General features: G+C 38.9%; 1 protein-coding gene across 2 annotated transcripts in view; it reads left to right on the plus strand.

Moving 5' to 3' along the window:
* Positions 1 to 607: 607 nt before the first annotated feature.
* Positions 608 to 24,158, plus strand: part of LOC121512354 (pre-B-cell leukemia transcription factor 1) — a 103,956-nt gene continuing 80,405 nt past the window's right edge. For both annotated transcript variants that reach the window (XM_041791587.1, XM_041791588.1), the window contains exons 1-2: positions 608 to 1,259; positions 2,383 to 2,456. In XM_041791587.1, the coding sequence (XP_041647521.1) occupies positions 1,072 to 1,259; positions 2,383 to 2,456 (262 nt within the window). In that variant the 5' untranslated portion in view covers positions 608 to 1,071. The remainder of the gene's footprint in view (positions 1,260 to 2,382; positions 2,457 to 24,158) is intronic.

The following is a 24,158-nucleotide window of genomic DNA, read 5'->3' on the forward strand; positions in this document are numbered from 1 at the left end:
CGCTCACCCCACCCTAAATATGTAGGCTTTGTTATTTTTGTCACCAATTTATTTTCCCATGCCCTCGTAACATGCAAGGACATCCAGATCACGACTGCGGTTGTGTCAATCCTCCTTCCCACCCAGTCGTGCCCTCAGGTAACTTAGTTGCCACATCTATGCCTTTCTTCAGCCTCATACAATTTCTGGCCCATTTTCCCAGCCCTAGGCTTGTTCCTTCTACCACTAACATAAACTGGAGAATAATTTAGTCAATATCACAGTCACCGATGGTCAGATGAATCAGATGAAAAGTATAATTCATAAACTATACTAATATAAACAATGTCATTTTCCCCATATTACATTTCAGAACGTTGGCTGTCGCTCTTTAAACTGAAAATATTGCCCATCCCAATACTGTACCATCTCCCTTGCTTGTAAAGCAGCAGCTTCTCCTATGCATCCCACCTTTACAGTACAATGATCGACGTTTCATGAGAGGCACCTCAAGGTGGGGCTAAATGGTCTTATATTCCCAATCATGTCGCGTAGGCGGAGTCTGACTCTCATGCTGTGTTGCTGCTGCCTGCCCGCCTGCCCAGCCTGTACTGAACATGACAAAAGCAAGAGGATGGAGTGAGTGAGATAAATCCACACTTCTGATTTCTCACACACACTTTTTTTGAAGGAAGAGGGGGTTTTGGATCACTGCGCCACATTACAAGAACACGACTCCCAGTTCATGTTAGTAGTAGAAGGAAGCAGCAGCCTATCTCTTTTTACGCACAGCCTACTCCTGTGAAGGCAGCAGCAGCAGTTCAGATCAGATTTCACATTCAGCTCCTACCAGCTGAGAGAGAGAGAGAGAGAGACAGCAAGAGAGAGCAGGAGGGCTCGTATCTCCGCTTTCCACCACCGATTCCCCCTTTCTGTTTGCCTGAAAAAGCCCCTACGAGGAAAAACACGGGTGCACGGCGCAAACATTAAAGCACCACTGGGATTTTTCCCCTCCGTTTTTTCTTTTTTATGTATTTTTGAGGGATTTAAGCAGCGAAAGCGCCACTCAGAAAGAGACAGAGAGAAGCAGAGATGGACGAGCAGCCGAGGTTGATGCACTCTCACACGGGGGTAGGCATGGCAGGGCACCCCGGCCTGCCGCAGCACATGCAGGAAGGCACGGGAGGGACGGACGGAGACGGCAGAAAACAGGACATTGGAGACATTTTACAGCAAATTATGACCATCACGGATCAAAGTCTGGACGAAGCTCAAGCCAGGTAAAAATGTGCTACTGCTCGAGGAGGGGGCGGCGGCAAACTGGAGGAAGAAATTACGAGAAAGGAAAATCAAAACAAAAATTGGAGAATTTTCTATCTAAATTACAGCGCTTAATTGGAAGTTTCTATGTAACGGTTACGTACAACATCTTCCTAAAGCCGCTAAAACAGTAGAAACCATCGATGGCATGCCCGCAGATCACTAGTTTCCCTCTCATAGAAATAAGCGCAGCTTTGACAGAAAATAAAAGTGTGAATGTGCTCTTTATTAGCCACATATCAACATGGAAGAGTTAAAAAATACTCCTGCAGCCAGGGAGAATTCCTCACACCAAAATAAATGCAGATGAAATATTATTTTCTAAATATGAAACATAATTACAGACTCCTAGAAGTGGCTCTCTTCTTGTTTACAGCATGGTGAGTGAATGTGATACAACTTTTCTTTTTCTATTTTTACTCCTGATACATAATTCAAGACTTCATCCATCTTGTGGAAACCACTTTAAATTCAGTGAAGCTGCAAATGACTGTCAAAAGATGCTCAGTTTAAACCTTTTCTTTAATTTAACTTACAAAATGATAGTCAGTGTTTTAAATGATATAATCACACTGATGTAGATTAAGCTTTATATACATAAACATCTGCATACTTGCACATTTAAAGAGGCCATAATAAGAACTTTATTCAGTGGCTTTGACTGCAGAGGCACACATGAGCATAAAGCATGAGCACAAATAAATGTACTAAAAAAAACATTTTAAGCAAAAGAGCACACTCAAACATACCCAACCCAAGCAATGTATGATGAGAAGGCAAGCAATATAAGAACCAAGCAACTAAAACTGAGACCAAATGATGAAAGAAGAAGAATATTAAAAATAATAAGGAGAGATTAAATAGTAAAAAGGAGTAAGAGGCAATAACATTAAAAAAGAAAGATATAAAGAGTCAGGAATGATAAGAAATAGCAACACAGAAGCAAGTTAAAGCTTATTTGAAATAGTCAGAGAGGTTAAAAAATTAATAAAAAAAATGCAGTTCAATATTTTAAAGTTGACAGAGTTTTAGACATTTCATACATTTTTCTGAACTCCTCACAAAGCCACTTCTCTGTTGCAGGAAACACGCTCTGAACTGTCACAGAATGAAGCCAGCTCTCTTCAACGTCTTGTGTGAAATCAAAGAAAAAACAGGTACGTTCATTCACACTTGGATTAAAAATCCTGAACCCTACAAAGAAACACTCCTTTAACCGTGCTAAATCAGCACAGCTCTGCAGCCAGTATTTTTCACCAGAGCTAAAAAAGTCCACACAAAGGCTCTCTGTGTAGACTATTTTATCATCAAAGGCTAATTTGCTATTCACACGCTAAAGTCACATTGGAGAACCTGATGTTGGATATTCAGTCACAACACAATTCAGCATATAAATTTCACTGACATGTAAGACATGTGTTTCCTCCTGTAGCGTTTTAACTCTTTCACAATAGGAACTGTGGACAATTACCTTGAGCTCTCCTTATCAATTATCGTGTCAAAATATGAATGAGCCGTTTTTTTGATGCTATTGTGGAATAATAGAGAGTTTGGAGCTAAAATTGTCACAAGCACGTCGACGTCTCCCCTTGTGAGTTAACTGTCAAAGCGTGGTGAATATGTCTCTTTCTATTCTGTATTGTGTCTCTCTATTAAAGCGGTTGTGAGAAAGCATGTCAGCAGAATAATTGCTAGGAGAGAAAATAACGTAACACAGGAGGCGTAAGTCATGTTTCCAAATCATTTTCCCTGTGACATTTCTGAAATTGGCACAGATGGAATTCAGTGCACTTCAGACTGATAGCATGCATCTCATCTTTTTTTATGTCCATGTCTTTAGACTGGTGTGCAGGAGTTTTAAAACTCACATTGAAGGGATGTTGAGTCGCCAAAGCAGAAAGAGGCAACGCTTTCACACTCATTAGTGCATGAAATCAAATAGAAAGATGGAGGATGAAGATGTTTCCATTGTCCTCAAAGTTGCACTTGCTCATACTTGACCTCAGTGGCGGCGTTGTCTGGTGTTTGTTTTGTGTCGTTTCTCGTGTATGATCCCACCCTCACCCGCTGCTTTCATGGATGTTTTCATTGAAGTTCACCTCGCTGCCTACCCAGCAGCCCCGGCAGTTTATCTTGAATCGGCCACAGCCTCAGGAGGGAGCTGGGGGCCTTTTGAAGCCTGCTGGCTCTCTCTGCTTTTTTTTTTTTTTTTTTTTTTTTTTTTGTTGTTGTTGTCTTGGTGGGTTTTTGGAGGGGGAGTGACACAGTTATGCATAGTGTTTTACTCCCTGGTGCTTCTCGGAGTTCATCCAAAGTTCGGCTCTGCTGAGAGTACAAAGTAACTTGGACCTCTTCCTGTCTGCACACCCATTCTTCTCTCTTTCAGCTGGCAACCTATAAATACAAGGTGCAGCTCGCAGAGGTTCGCACAGGAGATCAGCTGCTTGTGTTGTCTTGAAAACTTTAATTTTAGCTGGCAAGCTTTGGAAGTTTACCGAGAAACACTTCACATTCAAGGAGGATGAAAATTTTCTCTTGTTTTGCTAAAATCAGATTTGGCTCTTCGTTTATTACTTTTTCATGTCAACAGTTTACATTTTTTTTCTATGCATAAAGTTTAGATTGAATTTCGCAGATTGTCTGCTAGTTGCCATAAAGGTAAAACAGGTTTAATGTTAATGTAGTTAAGGATAATTGTGCCTCCAACATGGTTTCACCTCGATCATTTGAAAGAGCTGAGCAGTGCAGGGAGTTTAAATTTATCTAAAACAGTGCTTAGTTTTTTAGTTTTTGTTAAAAGCAATTAATTTCTTCCACACTGGTGGAATGACAGTGAATAAACATAAATGTGTTCTATTTTAGCATTAAAACTGAAAAATGAGCAAGAAACAGAAGAGTACTGAAAATGTGTAGCCTATTACACCCTTTTTATCAGATTTTTTTACATTTTATGTAGAGCTAATACCAATAATCCTTGACTTATTCCATGCACATTCTAGTGTCATGCATAATTTCAACATCAAATAACCATCTTTATATTTATTCATTTATTTTAAATCTATTGTGAATGCCACGCTCTTTTGTTTCAGTTTTATGACCCTTCCACGATAGTGTTAGAAATTGTTCAAAATATCCATTTTTGTGTTTAAAGCCTACCAAAAAATTCATTTTTCTGACACGTTGGCTTCAAAACAGTAAGACCCATATGTTGCTCTACCCTCAGTAAAATCAGACTTGCAACACTGGCTCGATTGATTGGAAGAGATTGGTTTATGGTCGACTAGGAATTCAATTTTTGCTGATATTAGATATGTCGATATTTTGTGGTTGGTACCGATGAGCACGTTATTCTCTGTATTAGAATTGACCTTATGATTGTCTGTTTGTTTTAGAAGCAGACATAAAATAGGACAAACAATATTTGATTCCACTTTATAATCCACAAATGTGGACATTCAGCGATGTAAAACACAAGTAATATACAAGGTGTATTTTTGACAGGAAGCTTCATCTGCCTTTATGAGAGCTGTAAACAGCGCTGTAACAACCTGCTGACAGACAGGGAGCCATGTGGAGCTCTAATATAAAATGTGACTTTTTTTAAGGAGCTCATACTCAACAATTAAAATCAATACTTTGAATTAAACAGTTGGTTTAGTATCAGGGTGATTTGAAATAACACAAAAAACACTTTGTTCTTAATTGAAAAAAAAAAAAAAACTAGTCAAAGGTTAAACTTCAGTCTGCTTAAAACTCCTGATGTTTATGGCAAACAGAAATGTTCATATGTGCCTATACTGCTGTTACACTACTGACCAGGGTCAATGACATATAAGGCTTCAATCTTTTGCGGTTGCACCACCTGACGTTCGCAACTTATTGCAAAAATTAACAGGCATAATACGTAGACACATAGTTGACGCTTTTGTGCTTGTTAGAAAGTGGACACATATATTTTTAAAAAATAAAATTAAGGGTTTAATAGTGAATTAAAGTTTCAATCTATTTTAACCTCTTAATTTTAAAATAAAATACCCATGATTTACACATGTGCCTGCACCATTACATTTAAGAGCTTGAAAATTAAGGGAAAAAAGTTTTTGGATGATCCTAACTTTATATTCATACATTTTTATAACATTTGGTTATTTCAAAGATTTTAACCGTAATATTATGTCAAAATATTGTAATTGTAATTTCTCACTATTAATATGCTATTTTTAATAGTGTCAATAATCAGTTTATTTACTTGGACGATTGCGCCACCTGACATTTTTGGAGTTTAAGATGCCAAAATATGAAATTGAATATATTATTCCTGTAACTGAACATGCATTCAAACAGTAGGTTTTGGAAAAGAAATTGATAAATGCCGTGAGCTAATTTTTATTTTATTTTTTTTCAAGAGGAAATTGTAGATTTCGACACAAACATATGCACGCCATGTCACTGACCCATAAACTGTTAATATGGTGCAGCCCTAAGATTTCCCTTAAGTTTTTTTCTCCACTGGCTAATCAGTTCTTTGCGACCTTTTTAGTATTTTTTTAAATTTAGGGATGTACGATATTATCGGCATGATATCAGTATCGGCAGATATTAGCTTCAAAAGTGAACTATGAATATCGGCAGCTCTGACAATTTCTGCTGATATTTATATTTGATATTTTGGCTGCAAAAATCTGCTTCTATCAGCTGTAAATATTGGCCATATGAACAAATAAGTCAGAGGAGTTTCAGGCTGAACCAACAGAGCTATGTCAGTTCAAGTCTTTCTTTACCCATCATCATTCCTTACACTTTAAAGTGTGTTTAGACGACTGAAATGAGCTAATCTGTTCATCCTCAAACTTGATTTGCGGACTGAAGTTTTAGGTCTGAAGTAATTTATCATTTAAATATCTGTATCAGAATCATTGTCGGTTAAAATTTATTTGTAAATATTCACACATTGGTAGCATTACATTTCATGGAAATCTGGGAACACAGACCCTGCTGTAGCATGAAGTTATCATGAATGTCAAAAATATCCTTCAGACTTGTGTGACTGGCAGCAGTGATATTCAGCGATCTGCTGACTCTTCCTCCGCTGCACTGAGCAACATTAGACATCCTGCAAAGGCTCATAATCATCCAAGTTAATGCATGCTGCAGTTTCACTGCTGAGACTCAACTCTTTGTCTTTCCAGCAGCTCCAGTGTAAAAGTAAAATGAAGGCAGATATGACAATTTTTGCCGATATAAACAGTTGATATTAAGCTTTAAAAATCTGCCTGTATCTGCTGTAAATATTGGCCATATGAACAAATAAGTTAGTGGAGTTTCAGGCTGGACCAAGAGACCTAAGTCAGCTGAAGTCTTTTTCTTTATTCATCATCTGTGAAATTAGTTAATTTGTTCATCTTCAAACTTTAAACTGTGAATTTTACAGAGTAAGGTTTTAGGTCTGAACTACATTTAAATATCAGTATCGATATCGGTATAAATTAATTTGTAAATATCGACATGTTGGATATCGGCAAAAATCCAATTTTTTTTCAGCTCATGCCTCTCTAAAGCATGCAAGTTCAATCTAATATTGAAAAAGTGAATATTTCTTGTAAAAGTCTCAGCTGAATGCTCCCTCTAGTGTCCAGTCAAGACAGTTTTTAAATAGCAAGTTAAAAACAACAAAGGTTGACCAAAGTATTTCACGTAAAAAAATATGTATATCATGTTAAAATAACTTGAAAAGAAATAGTAAACTCACTTAAAATAAAACACTATAAATTTAAAGTAAAATGGTGTTTTTTGTCTTTTGAAATTGAATAGATTGATCCTTTTAACTTCAGTAGTTTTATTTATGGAAGCTGAATTTAAAATGTGATAATCAATGCAAATGAATGGCTCTTTATTTTGTGGATTTACTACAACCAGGATATTTGTTGTTTGAAGAAGGCAGTGTGTTTGGATGTGGTGTGTTTGTGGTGTGTTTTTCTTTTACAAATATGCTTTACATAACTTTGTTTCAATGGTTTACAACTGGTAATGTTTTTTTAAGCTTGAATGGAAAATTAATTAGATTTTCTGCCAATTTTCATTTTTGGTGCTTTTGCCATTATTTCAGTATTTTTAGCAGTTATGTGTCCTTTTGGATCCCACTGTTCCATTGAAATATTTTAGCCTGAGTGTACGTGAAGTGTCCGACTAGCACAGCTTCAGTTTCTCCTAAAAGCTGCCGTGGAGTGTCTGTGACTTTGTCGCCTCTGAGCGCTGAGACAGCGTGAGTGTGTGCGTGAGTATCCACTGAGCTGCTGCTTGCTTGCTTGTGTGTGTATATTTTCCATCCCCGGAGCGGCTGACAGCACCTGCAGGACACAATGCCAGTGTTGATCTAGGGCCTGAACTTCTGACCCACTCTGTGTATTTTTACTGGGATGAAGTGAGGGATGGCCAACAGAAATAATGCACCGTATAAACAATCACAACAGAGCAGCAACACCCGGGGAGGAAAGGAAGAGGAAGGAACACTAGATTTAAACTTTTTTGTTTCCCTTCTTTGAAAGACGGTGGCTTCGTCTTTACCCCATTTCATTCCAGGCATATTTGGGTTGTCTTCTTTACTTCAAAGGAATGCAATTTTTCAGACGCTGTGCTCACATCTTTATGCGTGTATGTGTGGCGGAGTAGATTCCTAAGAGGAGACGAAGCAGAAAATTAATAAAGCATGTTAATTATATTATTTAATGTGGAACAAAGCCAAGAACGGCAGGTTTTTTGTCTGTGTTAGGGTTTGTTGTAGCAGCAGCAGGGCGCTTGGAGGATCTCGCAGACTTTCCAAAAATAAATCCAAACAATTTGACTCCTCTGCTATTGACCAATGACACCATATCCCAGCACTAACCAAGTTTAAGATGTGTAAAAATATGAAACAAATGAATCCAAGTTTTCACCTTTTTATGCAGAACTACAGATATTTCCAAGTGGACTGTTTTCTTTTGGTCGTATGCATCAGATTTTTTATGACTGATGAAAAGGCCTCTTTAGATAAGCAAATGCTTGACAAACTGATTTGGAAAATGAGCCGCCTTGACCTCTGTAAACACTTCACCAACATCATAAATCTCCAGCAGTGTCAAACAAAACCACTCCATGACTGAGCTGCTCACTAAATGTGCTGCTCTGACTTGCTGTTTAATTTTTTTCCTCTCAACCTCAACAAAAGGCCAGCTTTCTTGTGGCCCGTGTTTGTGTAGTGTTGGGTTTCAAGCCTTGGGGATCCTCCATTTATAAAAATGACTAGGCGAGTGATGTAATGTTATTTTTTGAAGGGTGAAAATAGGGTGTTTTACGGAGGGCAGCCGAGGAGTGTTTGACAGGATGAAATGAGCCAGAGGTCTGATTATGGAAGGTGCATGGAAGCCTACACTACATTGACTTGTCAGCTCATTCACATTTTTGGCATCTGCCTATTTGTATTACAGAGGCTGAACTCAGATCAGCCTTCACGTCACCGTCTGAACACTTTGGAGCAGCCTGCATGCTGATCAGGTACTATTTCAAACGTAATACACTCTGAGAAACAATGACAGGGTTTATTCATTTGTCTCATAACACAAAGTTATTCACCAATAATATAGAAAAATGAGCATTTAGAGTCTTATGGATTTGTTTTTTTTTACTTTTGTAGACTCAGGGCTGCAGCTGCTTTAAGTTTAACTGCCACATTAGCTTTTATCTGTAAATTATCTTGTAATTAATGGGTCTATAAGACAGTAGAAAACAGCAGCAGCTGCTAAAACCATTGTCAGAGAGAGTAAGGAAACTTAATGAGATGTTTTTTTAAAGATTTTGGGGAATTTTGCCTTTATTTGCTAGGAGAGCTGTAAAGATAGAGATTTGGGGAAGACATGCAACAAACAGTGCCAGGACTGGGAATCAATCCTGCAACCAGTGCTCTGAGGACAGTTGCGTCCGTTTATGGGTGCCTGCTCTACCAGCTGATTTTAACCAGCATACTCAAATCCACTCTGCCAGAGTTAATACTGATAATTTTACAGTATGTGGTCCACACCACAGAGGTTTGATATGACTCTTTGTGAAGAGTTGGTACCTTAATACTAATCAAGCATCACTATTGACTCTTTTTCGAGTTAATTATTGACTCTTCTTCACGCTAACCAGTGTTACTTTAGCCCAACACTTCTTTGTAGTGTCAGAAATGTACTCTTTTAGGAGATCATTTTTAACTATTTAAGTGGTAATCTCACATTAACACTGTAAAGTGTAAATATTAATGTAATTAATTACAAAGTAATTGGCAGTAGAGCTAATATAAAGATTTTCTGTCACTTTGGGTGTAAATTTGAAGTTATTACAGTCTTAGTTGTTGACACATTACAATGTACTTTTCATAATCACTACAGATTGCCATTTTATAATGGTAACCTGTGGCAAAGTCAGGTGTTTCCTGATAAGAATGGAGCAAAGACAGTTGGGAAGCATACTTTGATCAATCAGCTCACCACTCTTTCCTGCGGACAACCCCATGCCACGTGTGGGAAGTCATTAACTCAGTGGACAACTTCACTCATGGTGCAGAAGTGTCTAACATCGAAAACAACAATTATCCAACAGAAACATGAGCAAAGGACAACAGGCAACATCTAAACACAACTAAAAACATCTAAACACACAAGGCATGATGCACACCACATTTGAGTTGTTGAAAATTGTCATAACAGGACAGTCATTGAGAAAGGCTGGCAAGAGATCACCTTGGACGCTGCCAATCATAGTCTATATCTGTGGTTTCCGGGCACCCATGGCAGGGTGAGGGGGTCCCAAAGATCTCAGGGGAGGCGCAGGGCCCTGTCTGCTGTGATGTCAAAATTAGATGTTCATATTGTTAAAAAAAAAAAATCAGGATTAGAAACAAAATTTATAATGGCATATCAGGGCAAACATAAGATGGAGAAAAAGTGAGAATCCGTTAATTTATGAGCAAAAGAGTCTAAATTTTTGGGTAAATTTTCACCTTGTTGAGATTATAGAGTCGCATATTCACAAAGAGCAAAACCAGATATTCAGGGTTTAAAAAGCCTGAAATTTATGTGAAAAACTGGAAATTTCCAAGTTTAAAAATTTTAAGTCTGACATTTGAAACTAAAATATTTCAGGTTTTTAAAACCATAAATCTAGAACTGTGTAATGTCAAATATGTACAAGAAACCAAAATGAAAACAGTGGTTGGATTTTTGACCTTTCGACTTTTTAACCTCAAAAATGTGAAGTTTTGGTTCACATACATACAACTTTAAAGGTAAAAATTAAAAAAAAACCTTTCTGGTAAATGAACACCTTTTTAAACCTGACAACTAGTTTAAAAGGTTTTTTTTTTCTTGAAAATAAACCATACCTCCTTATTATTGTGTGGCCCTGATAGACTGCTGTAGTAACAGATAGTTTATACATAGATCTTTTGTCAAGAACAAATGTATGTTGGCCAGTTATGTTGGGATTTTGTCAATGACAGCAGTTAAAATTGATGTTTAGTTTTTTCATATGGATTGTGGGGGTCTTAGCTTATCTCGAATGTGAGTAGGGGGCCCCTAAGGGAAAAAAGGTTGGGAACCACTGCTCTGAATCACTGACCAAATTATTGCCCAAAAATATGAAATTATTAGAAACTTAAGTAATCATTTGTGTTGCATGTTTTTGCAGGGAAGGCTCACTCTTAAAGGTATTTTAAGCAGAGTTAGCCAGGAACTAACTTTCATCTGTCGTCTCTGAAGATAGCTGAAACAAAAAACAGAACAGCAGATACACAACAAAAAACACCCCAACAAATCAGTCCGCCTTGGTCAGTCTCACTTCGTTGCATTTTCCTGCATTAAAAGTGCTTTACAGATTATGTCTGGTTTATTAATTTATTGATTGATTAGGTATCCTTCATTTTCAAATCGTTTAAACAGAGCTTTTTTGTTAGATACTAAATATGATGACTTTTCTGTTTACATTTTGCACTTTTAGATTATTTTGCGTGCACATCCTTCATTTGCCATATTTCTTGATATTTGTTTTGCCTCTTTAGTGGTAATATTTTCAAGTCAAAGGCGATGTCTTCAAACCCCACTTCAAATGTAATGTAGCAATTTGTAGTCTGAATGCAGTCAAATGCAACAAAGTGAGTTTCATGACATCAAGTTCCATATTAAAAAGCCAGTAGGTAGTAAAGTTGTGTGTTGTATGCTTGTATTTGAAGGTTGTTGAAGAGGTCTGATCTAAAAGCAAGCGTCGTGTCACAGGGGCCGTTCCTCTCCTGCTGTCTCTCGTCGGACTCAGAGAGGACTCAGATGAACGCAGCAGCTTTTGTCTCCCTCTTATCCTCCTTCCTCCTCGATGCTGATACAGCAGCATTCACGGGGAGAGAAATGCCAAGCTCGCCACCACAGCTGTTTCCCCAATCTCTCTGCTTAATCATCCACTGAAAGAGAGAGAGAGAGAGAGAGAGGAAGAGCTCAATTCTGCTCCGAGAATGAAAACAACCGGGGGGAGAAAAAATGTGTTTTGATTAAGCAGCATCAGGCATGAGCTGACTTTTTACTGCGTTTGATGCAGAAACATAATCACAGAATCATCTGTGAGTGACGGCATTGTAAATGGTGTGTTAATACCATTACAGTATAGAACAATGTGCTTACATTACACATTATGCAAATTGTCAGTCGCCTAATTGATACATGTTAATCATATTAAGGAGCTTAATTATCAGAATCTTACTGTGCTGCCATTTGTTAATTAACACTGACATCACACGTACAAGGAAGTGATCTATTTTTATCAAGAAGTTTCTCTACCATGATATAGTCTCATCTCAGTGAAGAGGAAGCACCAGGATTATGAGGTTTTTTATTTTTAACTGATGTGTTTTTTCAGAATTTCTTGGCCTGATGCATGTTTTTTTTCCGCCTCTCTGAAGCCCACTGGATGCATTTTGTAGGGAAATTGCATTAAGCTCCGAGCAGCCCTGCTAGTGTGGAGATTACAGACTGAAGGCGAGATCCAAGTCGACTTGTAAAAGAGCGCAAGTCTCCATCTTTTACCTGAATGTCGACTCCTGCGCCCTCGCTCTGCCTAAATATCACTGTTCTGCCATTTACCTCATCCACGGCTCTCTTTGCAATCTCACTCCCTGCAGGTTTGGTCTGCCTTTTTTTTACACCGGCCTCCTTAATATGTTACGAATTTAATCAAGTCTGCAAATTTGTTATGCACGTTAAATTGAACATGCAATGGCACATTTGGATGTGGTTGCCATACCAACCCCCCAGGAGTTCATTTTCCATAATGTAGTGTTTGGAATCTCATTTCCTCCACTTTCCCCCGCTGCTGCTTGCAGACGCCACCTCCAGGCTCCGACTGTATGTTCACTATGAAAGGAGCTTGGCTGCCACGGCATTTAAACACTGGAGGGAGGGAGAAAGAAAGGAGAGAGGGAAAGAGAGAGAGGCCTCTCTCCACGTAGTGGAAATGACACAAATTAATATACACTACTTAAACCAGACCAAGATTAATGGTTCCCTTTCGCTGCAGCTTAGTCCCACTGTCAGTTGCCGGGTGCTCGTTGGACAAAATCAACACTAATCAACATTTATTCCACTTTTGCCCTGGGCTCTCAGGAGTCTGGCAGGACTGCGTACCCCCCCCCCCCCTTCCCTCCCAGCAATCCACCCCTCCCTTCGTCCGTCTCGCTACGCTTTTCACCTCTCATCCAGCTCCTCCATACATCACCCTCCTCACACCGCGCAGCTCCTCAGAGGAGAGTGCGCCCCCTCCTATCAGGCCACATTAGAGTCATGATAGATTTTCTCTTTTCATTTGCATCTGATATTTAACACAGCAAAGCAGTTGCTCTGTCACTTTACAGTACAAGTGTGTATTAGAGAGGGTGTGTGGAGAGTTTATATGCAGGCTTTTGTTTGTGTGTGCTTTCACTCAGTAATCTTATCTGCACTCAGTCACCGCTGCATTATGAGAAACAGGATATGCATGTGTATTGTGCAGAGTATTCATGCAGCACTTCATTTTCTGGTTCTGCTGTAGCACGAAGTTATCATAAGTGATTTTTTTTGAATGTCAAAAATATCCTTTAAATTTGTGTGACTGGCAGCAGTGACATCCAAAGATCTGCTGACTCTTCCCTCGCTGCACAGAGCATCATTAAAAATCCTGCAAAGGCTCATAATCGTCCAAGTTAATGCATGCTGCAGTTTCACTGCTGAGACTCATCTCTTTGTCATTCCACTGGCTCAATAAAAACAAGCTCAGAGGGACAATAATTTAAAACATGCCTGATATTATACTGTGTGTAAAAGTAAAATGAAGATCACAGTGCTCATTATCATTGCTTTCAGTTAGGAATGCATGATATCATCAATATGATAACCTTATCGATGGCTTTGAAAACTTCTGCTTATAATAAAACCTGATGTTTTGGCTGTAAAAATCTGCCTTTTAATATTTGTCGTACGAACAAATAAACCAGTGGAGTTTAGGCCGGCCCAACAGACCTATGTCAGCTAAAGTCTGTTTCTGGCACTTTAAAGTGTGTTTTAAGGGCTGAAATTAGTTAATTTGTTCATATTCAAACTTTAAATTCTGAATTTTAAGGACTGAAGTTTTGGGTCTGAACTACATTGATATATCAGTACTGGCATCACCTAAAACAAATTTGTAACTATTAGCATATTGGCATAGCTGATATCGGCAAAACCCAACACTGTGCAGCCCTACGTTCAGTTTAATTATAATCTTTAGTACAAGAGAATATGCATACTTCTCTGTTTGCAGCAAAGGCTGTTGCTAATTCTAGCCTTGCATGTGAAATGCTATGAGAGGCACAACAACAAAGCACCTGTACAAACAGGAAGTGATGCAATACACTCACCATACATCAGCGCTTAAGGAAGGAGCAAAAGCATATTTTGAGCCAGTATGCATTTGTTATGACATACAAAATGCTCTAAATGTGGCAAAACCTAAATTGTAAATGTAAAAAAGAATAAAAATAAACAATTTAGCCCTAACTCTATTAGTATGAGAAACGGCACAGAGCAGGACAGTCGCAGCAGGTGATGCCATTTGCTCACTGTCAGTGGCACCCAGACCTAAGTGCTGATTGGCTAGTACTCATGTCACATGTAGCCAATCAGACTGCATTGTCCACAGAACATTTGGTTAGACTGTAGAGAGTGAAACTAATGTCAGAGGGGAAGTCACACCTAGCCATGGAGCCAAAGTAGCTCACGTTTGGTTGATTAACTTTATTGATTATCGATAAATTAACATGCGGATACCAATAATCAGCCAATATGCCTCAAATATGCCTCAATTCTTGGTCAGGCTAACCCTAGTTTATTTGTGTTATTTATAAGTTCTCCATCATTACCTGTATCTAAACACTAAATTTGTCTCAAATACAGTGCTCCAGTTACTCATAGCACTTTGATTTGTTATTCACACTAGCTTCTTTTTCACATCGGAAGCACAAATTTGTCCTGTTTCTTTAAAATTGACATTTTATGCTGGAATACAAAAAAAATCCAATGAAGAGTGAATAATTGCTGCACAGTTAAAATGTTATTCGCCTTCATAACATCAGTCAGAGTAGCATGTTATATTGCCACCATATTGAGTGAATACAAGACTAAATATATCATTAATACCACTTCTTACTCCCAGTTTCCCACCTTATCCCAGAAGTTCATATTCTTTTACTGAAATGTAATTTTTTTTTAGCTTCATCCATCATCAATCCATCGAGAAAAAACTGAGCACATCAGGTTTTATTTTTAGTTTTATTTCCTCACTAATTTTCCCATAACAGATCTGATCCTAATTCATTTGACACAATACGTGTGACAAAGCTGTCAGGGTTTTTTTTTTTTAATTTCAAAAATTTACTTCTGATCTAGGTGGCTGTGGATCAGTAGGTAGAGTCTTTGAACCTGGAGGTCAGGGGTTTAATCCCCAGCTGAAAAGGCACTATACATGCTCAAGTTCATTAACATGTTGGAAGAAAAAAAGGAGTGCAGTTAAGAAAAAACCCTTTAATTACAGGCTTTGTAATGACATATATTAATAACATGGGGAATTTGCATTACAAGTAGAATTAATAATAATAATAATAGGAATAATAGGAATAATATGATCAGAAAGAACGTGTTTCCCAACAGCCTCCTAACTTTTACAAACCTTTGAAACAGCATCATAGAATTACATTAAACAGAAAAGGTTACACATCAACAGTTTATTATGTAGATATAGTTTAGGTGAACTTAGGCAACTCTATGTATAAGTTTGTGCATCTCACTAGGAGAGACTTAGAGTAAATCATTCACTTATCGATTTGGTTTTGATCTCTGGGATAGATACAGCAGGGTTTCCACAGATCCTTGAAAAGTCTTTAAAAGTCTTAAATTAGACATTTGAAATTTAAGGCCTTAAAAAGTCTTAAAAAATCAGATTTTTACCTGTGAGAGGTGTTAAATTTTATAAGGCACATTGACTAAGACATGTCTGTGTCCAATCTTTGTTTTCTAGCTGTTATAGGATTGTGATCTTTTTTGTGTATGTGCTCATCAATTAACCTGTCACGACAGATGAAATTATTTCACACAACCATCTGGAAAACTTTCGATATACAGTGATTGGGAAAGGGCAGAGCCTTTGAAAAAAAAAACCTTGGATTAACATTTTGTCTGTCAGATCTTTATGGGCCAATCAGAGCAACAAAACACGTGACGTCATTGCTGCTACCAAGGTGCGCGTGTGCAGCTACCGAGGAATAAACTCCATAAAGAACTGCATAATGCAAACCATGGTGACAATAGACATGTCAGTACACAACTTTTGTTGTTTTTGGAAAGAAAACAACTCACTGCTGTTCTTTGTTCTTCTTTTAATGAAAAAATGTTAAGTTCTGATAAAACTGGCGCTATAGCAGCATCCATGCCAATGTCTTTCACCATAATGGCACTGGCCTCTTGTTGTTGCTTGCCTATGTCACGACTCCGCTGCACCCAAAAGTACTGCCCCTTGTCGCTGATTGGTCCTGTCACTTTCTAACTGGGCTCAAACAGTTCAGATGGGAGCTTTACGAGATGGATTCACCAGTGAGAAACAAGGAAACGGGTGTATCCATCTGCTTTGCCAGGTTACTCGTCCACTTGACAATTTGCATTTACAGCAGTGCCGCCTAGACATAACCTACCCGTCTGTGTGTCTGTCTGTGTCAGCCCCGCCCCCTCTGTGTGAGTGGGGCCCAGAGAGAAGCCTTCAGTGTTTTAAAGAGAGATCGAAGACAAAATGAAATGAGAGAGGGCACGCCATTATTAAAGCCTGTCCCAGAAAACAGCTGAAAAATGGTGACGGCAAGACATGCTGGCTGTAAAGGAAGCATGAGGAGCTCTCTGTCCATGTGTTCATATTCACTCCCTTATATCTGCATCTCTTTCCCTCTCTCTGCAGAATTCTGAGCCGATATATGCTTTTAAAGCTGATATTAACACCACGCCTAGTTAGTCAGTTCAGGATGCCTATACAGTTTGCTTGTTTAGCAAATTAGCTAATTGTCATTTGCTTTAGAAACTAAGGAGCCAGGATTTAATTGTGCAAAAAAAAAAAAAAAAGTTAAAAAAGATAACATCAACTATGTGAGAGGAAATAAAATGTAACATCACCTAAATATTGTCAGGAAAGTTCACCAGCCTGATGATGTGAGCTCGGCTAATGATGCAACCTCGGCACCTTGAGTCAACGCAATTCTATTAAATTCTTTTTTTTTTTTTTCTTTTTAAAGCCATTCTTGATCATCAGATTTTAGTACTTCATGAATGACTTGCTACATCGATTGGATTTCTCAAATTGGGTTATGCACGCTTTCACTTTTAACTCATCTAGCTATTGTCTTACCAAGTTGTTACTATTTAGGGCTCTGGATGTGCTGGATCAATTCCCAGTATGCATTGGGCAGGAGCCAGGGAAACACCCTGAACTGGTGTGCGGTTTATCAGAGCAGATCAGATTTTATTCCTGTCCTGTAATCTGAGGTGAGATCCCTGCAGCACCAGCCTCAGTTTTAGACTTTGCACATTTTCATCTTCGGAGGGAACAAAGCAAACATGCAAACAGCTGATGCCTCTTTTCCTCCTTCGCCAAAATATTCAGTGCAATGTTGTCCATCTCAGAGCTTTGCATGGCCAGAGGCATTGTCACGGCACCAACTGGCCTCATTGAAGTGACACCCGGTGCTTTGTCAGCTTTGTGTCTCAGGTGCCAACCTGCGCGTCCCAAAATAAACTGTCATGCAATGTGGCAGTACAGAAAAATGTATGAGCATGTTGTGGGGCCCTGCGCCCCCCCTCTGAAAGGAAACAAATGTTCCATAGCAGAAATGCATTGTGGTTTTGGATGCCTTCCCAGCGCCGACACTAGTGACATGGTGGGGAACTTAAAGCGTGGAGTGTGATCGTCTGCAGGAGCAGCGGGGGCCACAGCAGGTGGGAACACAAAACTTAGAGTTTCTCTACATCACTGTAGCCTTTTATTCATTTTTAAGTGATTTTTATTCACTCTGGACCTGTACGAGTTTGACAGCTCTTTGTTATCTGCAGACATCCTCCTCCAGAAATAGCTTATGCTTACTGTAGTTAGCTCCCCTTCCTGTTTTATAAATGGTCTGTCATTTTCTCTCTGCGGTGCAACATTACACCAGCAGAGTAAACGGAGGATGTGCTCTTGGTTGAAGTCACTTTCAGGCTGATGTCAGGAAGTTAGAAAGAGTGAGCATGGGGAAAGTCACACGCAGAGACTCCTCACCGACCTCCAAGCTGTAACCACTGGCCGTATATATCTGCCCTGCTGGGTTTGGCTCAGAGCGTGTGATTCCTGTTAGATCTCAGCACAGCCTATGTGCTCTATAGCTGCCATGACATTTTTATGACTGGTGGACTGAAGTAAAGGTGGAGGCACAAAGGCTTGAAATGGAAGTTCTGTCCTCACCTCCTGAAGCTAATGAGGAACCAGAAGCTAATCATGCAGACAAAGAGACGGATTCTGTAGCTGGACAGCGAGAGAGGTCATAACCATGTTTCACTGAAAATGGACGACTGAGCAGGGATTATACCTATTACAATTTATCTGAGGGGTCACTGCTTATTCTGAGTGTGAAAAATAGGCTTCAGGCATTGTAAGGAAGATTAACCAAAAATTAGAATTACCTGAGACTTACTTATTGAAATATATCTTTTACTAGAAAATAAGTGATCATAACATCATATATATAAGAAATAAACCTGACTTTTAAGTTAAATGATCAATTTAGACGACAAATTCGGCAGTAGAGCTGCCTCACTTTAATTAGAACCCTGTCAACATGAATTTCATAGAAAAGTTGCACAATTTATGGATTTTTTTCATTATTTCAGACAACTGAAGATTTTTAACATGAGTGTCATTACCGTCTTGTCTGAGGTTGTCAGAAGTTTGGGTTTGCTAATAATTTAGCACACCAGGTGTCTTAAATTGACTCAATCTCTGTCATTTTCATGATCAATTGTATATAAAAGTACCATCGCTTTAAAAGTGTTCTTCACATGTGATTTTACCAAAGTTGAGAAGAACAGAGTGACGGCACAATCTGTAAGCTATTGCACCTATACATGCAGTAGTTTGCAGTTTATGCTGACTATTAACGAGCAGTTAACCAATACTGGATGTTTATATTTGTTGCCTTGATTTCAAAACAGGTACTGATATTGTTTTTTACAACTTAAGTGTCAAGTGGCCGGGGCGGGGTGCGGTGGGGGGGGGGGGGGGGGGGGCAAGGATGTATAGCAGCGGTGCCAACAAGTTTACGTTCACTGTCTGACCTTGTAGATTAAATGGTTTTTAGTTTTAGTCACATTTTTTCATCCAAACTAGTGCTGTCAAGCAATAAAAATTTTTAATCTGATTAATCACAGGGTTGCTGTGGACTAATTTTGATTAATCATGATTAAATAACATTCATTTTAATCTATATTAAATCGCATTTCATTTTGAAAGCTTGGCGACGTGTTAGCCAAAGTGCTAGCAGAATCCCAGATGAACGTATGCCTTGGGTTTATGTGGTATTTTGAGCTGGTCGTGCTTCAGTGAAAAGAGAGCCAATGGGCTGTTTAGCGTCTTCCATATCGAGTTGGTTGGTCACTACCGGATCAACAGCCCATTTGCGCATGCACGGCGGCATGCTCAATGGTAACCCTACTTGGATAAACTGGCCAAAATGCATTGCCAGAGACGTTTCAGGGATTTTGAGTCAATCTGCATCGTAGATGGGTTAATTGCGTTAAAAATTTTTAATCAGATTAATCATGATGATGGATTAATCCACATTAATACGTTCATTTTGACAGCCCTTGTCCAAACATTTGTTTTCTTGCCTGAATCTGGTACCAAACCATGGTAGTGTGTTCGACACACCCTGCCAAACCTGGGGTTCCTCCTTTCTACGGCTGAGGGGCAGAAGAGCTACAGACGCTTTGTATTTGGACAGATTAACCCACAGAAGAGAAATGTCATGGATTTTGAATGTCTGATAAAAACTCAGTTACATCTTACTCTTAGTCTAGTCTTTCTTATGAAATAAAAGTGTGCCAACAAACATTTTTAGTCATAGTTTTAGTCAACATAATTAACAATGACTTAACCTCAGAAAAAGAAATTGCTATGTACTGAAATGGAAATTCATGAACTGTAAGTTTTCAAAGTCAAATGAGACATTGATGTTGGTGGTGGACTTGTTTTACATCAATGTGACTGCAGGGAGACATTGCAGTGGCTTAACCAAAGTTTGTGAAGACACAAATAAAGCATGAAATTAATAGTGATTAAAAATATTAGTGCAGAAATTGTGATTAATAAGATTCATCTTGACAGCCCTAGTTTTGAAACACCTCTCAACAGTTGTTAAGTTAGTAAAGTTAGCGTTTAGTTAGTTGTTAGTTGTAGAACGAGTCGCTGCAGTGCTAGGCTCGTATTGAAGCCCCTGACAGGCCGATGGTGATGCTGTGCAAAGCGAACACTCGCTTCATGTCGCTGTTATCACAGGCATCAAACTTCAGGGGGAGAGACCACACCATTTAACTTATATCTGTGACTCAGACTTAGCTGTTCTCTGTCACATTACACTTACGGTGGCATGGTTTAAGTCTCATGTGTGCACCACCCGCATAACATTTAAATTGGTGTTGCAAAAGTCCATATTTTTGCAGTTCTACTGGTGACAGTATTGATACAGGTTTACCGCTCACCACTAGTTAAAAGTGCTGAGTTGTAAATCCTGTGTAAATTGATTTCGTACTGATGGTGCTTGTTTTTTTCATCAAGCGGAGAGTATAAAGTAGGCTATTACATTTTGATTTAATTTGATAATGATGCTGATGTGTTTGTAGCTTATGAAATGACAGCCTACTGCTAAAATGTTCTTTAGGCCCACTTGTCTCTCTGTGGCCCTGAACTCCCAGCAGACAGTCACAGAGGTGCAGACAAGAGAGACATAGCAATGCCTCCTCCTCCCTGACTTGTGTCTTTACATCTATGGTTGACCTGTGGACATTTTCCCCATTCACTTCAGTAAATGAACCTACATAGCAGTATTTACTGTGATATTAAGACATGGTTATCACTTATGATTAATGATGAATTAAGATATGAGGGTTGTCATTAATACCGGTAACCATTTAATGTCTTTCAGACATCAACCAACATTTCATTAAAGAAGCCTCAATATCAAGTCTCACTTCAATAATTGTTAATGGTGCACAATCTTTGTGGCTAAAGGAGAAAATATTATTTGATTTCCCACATTAAACAAGTCTGTGTTCAGTCCTGATGGTCACAGTTGCTGATGTGATAGAAATATAACACAGATTCTTCTTATTATTTGATTTCTACAGCTGTTAGCTCCATCAGGCCCTGATACAGATAAGAGCCAAAGCGTTGATGTAAGATCAGATGTTGAAAGCACCACTAGCTGGTTTAAGAAGAATCCAGTATTAATACATCTGATAATCGATAATCAGAATAATAATCAGCTGCAGTTCCATAATCCAGCTGGCCCTCCTGTCATTGTTATCCCGGCTGATAAATGCACGGCACTCCTGCGACTGCTGTAAAGAGATTGTGTTGATAAGTTAATATTCTGACAACAGAGATGAGATAAAGAGGTTTTAGGAGTTTGGAGGATAGCGTAACCTTGATAAAACGCTCGTCTCAGTGACATTGATTCTCACCATCCATCTTCATCTCATATGAAGTATGCAAATGGTGGCATCGGCTGGGAGTGGAGTACAGTGCTGTTAAATGGGCCATTTCAAATGTTCTTTGTACTATGCTGACTTCCAAAAAATTCCCTGTCAGCTAGCTCGGCACATGCTGGAGCCTTTTTAGAGACACTTTCCCACTTTTATTCCACATCTTCTCCCACTTCTTACCACCCTCTCTCCTCCCTTTTTTCTTCCCTTCCCCTCTCCTTGCATGCCATACAAATTAGGTATACACTGACAGTGTCAGAACGGCTCCTCATGAAATATTAACAGCTTGTAGAGAATTTTACATCGCTACATTTCTCTTCATTTTTAACTATGTCAGCACAGGCTCTGGAACATTTATTGGTGTGAGTTCAGGAAGGCTATTACCCTACCTCCTTTTTTTCATGTTAAAGATGATATCCATCAACCCTCTTTACACATGCACACAGTCTGCAGTCTGTCTCACCTTAAATATCCTCCCTTTGCAAAAAGAAGACAAAAATATTTCAGCGTTTTTAAGAGATCTCTTGATAGGTTTTAATTGCTTTATGAAGCTGCTAACTATACATTTATGAGAAATATAAGAGCACATACTTTGCATTAGACTACAGATAGTTGTTAAAATGCCTGCATGGAAGGTAAAACCTGAGCTGGCCGTGATAAACCACAAGCCCAATTACAATCTGGATGTCTGAGCGGCATCATTCCTCTCTCATTTCTCTCCAAGATGGTTTATTTTCCATTTTTATCTCATCGATTCATTGCTGGTCTTCAAATGCATTCAGCTCGGTGGGCGGGGATGGCCTCCCTCTCTCCCTCGCTGCCTTTTTTGTTGGATGGCCCCTATAAAGATGGAGCTGTCAATCATCCGCAGGCGTCCCGAGTCCTGAGAGGCAGCATCAGCTCTACGTGAGGGACGGGAACAATGACTTTTGTTGTCACACATGTGCATTTCTATTGAGAATTGTGTGGACAGTGTGTTGGCCTTTAATTAAATTCATGCTTTTGTTCTGAAAAAAGCTGAAGGGAGGCACACAGATGGTTGTCCACATAATTGAACTGATTCAATACAGTGATTTGAAGAAAAGTCATTTAGATCCTGTGATTTGTGTTGAATGTGTTATAGGAAAGAAAATTTTTGACATTACAATTCTATTTTCATTTTTAATGGTTTTGTCCTTCAGCTTTATCAGGTACTTTTATTATACTTACCACAAAAACTTAAACAAGCTCTGCACATCTGCATGCAGGGTTAACTTATTGTGTTAGTCTGACTAACTGGACTTTTAAAATGCATGTAACAAGCAACTCAGTAAGACTATACAGTGACTATAAAAAGTATTCCCCCTTGGATGTTTTACCCTTTTATTGATTTTATAAATCGTGGTCATGATCAATGTAATTTGGCTTCTTTGACAAAAAATACAATTCTAAAAACTTCTTTAATGTCAAAGTGAAAACAGGTTGCTACAAAGTAATGCCAATTAAATAAGTGACTGCATGAATATTCACCTTTAAGTGACTGACCTAATTCAACAGAGGTCCAGCATATTGGTGCTAGTAGTCTCACAAATAGTGGGGATCACCTGAGTGCAGTGAATGTGTCTCAAGTGATTGTAGTGTAAAGACACCTGTGTCTGGAAGGTCCAGTCACTGGTTAATCAGTCTTCCTGGCTACCAGTACACCATGAAGACAAAAGTACACTCCAAGCAACTCAGAGAAAATTTTTTTGAAAGTACAAAAAAATGTCCAAGGCACTGAACATTTCCCAGAGTTAAGTTAAATGCTTCCTCAAGAATGTTAGGAACATGGCACGTGTAAATCTACCTAGATCCCACCGTCCCCACAAACTGTGACTGTGCAAGAAGGAGACTAGTGTGAGAGGCCACCAAGACACCTATGGCTACTCTGAAGGAGTTACAGTGGCTGAGATGGGAGAAACTCTGCATACAGCAAGTGTTGCTTGGGTTCTTCAGCAGTCAAAGCTTAATGGGTGAGATTGGCAAATAGGAAGCAACTGTTGGAGAAAACTCAAATTAAATCTGGACTAGAGTTTGCCAAAAGGCATGGGAGACTCCATGCTCAAGTGAAAGAAAGTTCTTTGGTCTAATGAGACCAAAATGGTGTATTTTTGACCATCAGAAAAGACACTATGTTTGGCAGACACCAAACACTGCACAACACCACAAATACATCATTCCAATTGTGAAGCATGGTGGTGACAGCATCATACTGTGGGGATTCTTCTCAGCAGATAGTCCTAGTAGGCTCATAAAGGTAGAGGGTAGAAGAATGCGGCAAAATATAAGAAAATACTTGAGGACAATCTTATTCAGTTTGGAATAGAACTAAGGATTGGAAGAAGATTTATTTTCAAGTAAAACAATGACTCAAAGCATACAGCCTGCTTCTGCTACACAGAAATGGTTTAAAGACAACAAGGTGAATGTGGCTGAGTCAAAGCCCAGAGCACTAATAGAAAATCTGTGGCTGGACATGAAAAGGGCTGTTCTCGCTTGATCCCC

Source organism: Cheilinus undulatus, linkage group 7, assembly GCF_018320785.1.
Source record: "Cheilinus undulatus linkage group 7, ASM1832078v1, whole genome shotgun sequence".
NCBI classification, from domain to species: Eukaryota; Metazoa; Chordata; class Actinopteri; order Labriformes; family Labridae; genus Cheilinus; species Cheilinus undulatus.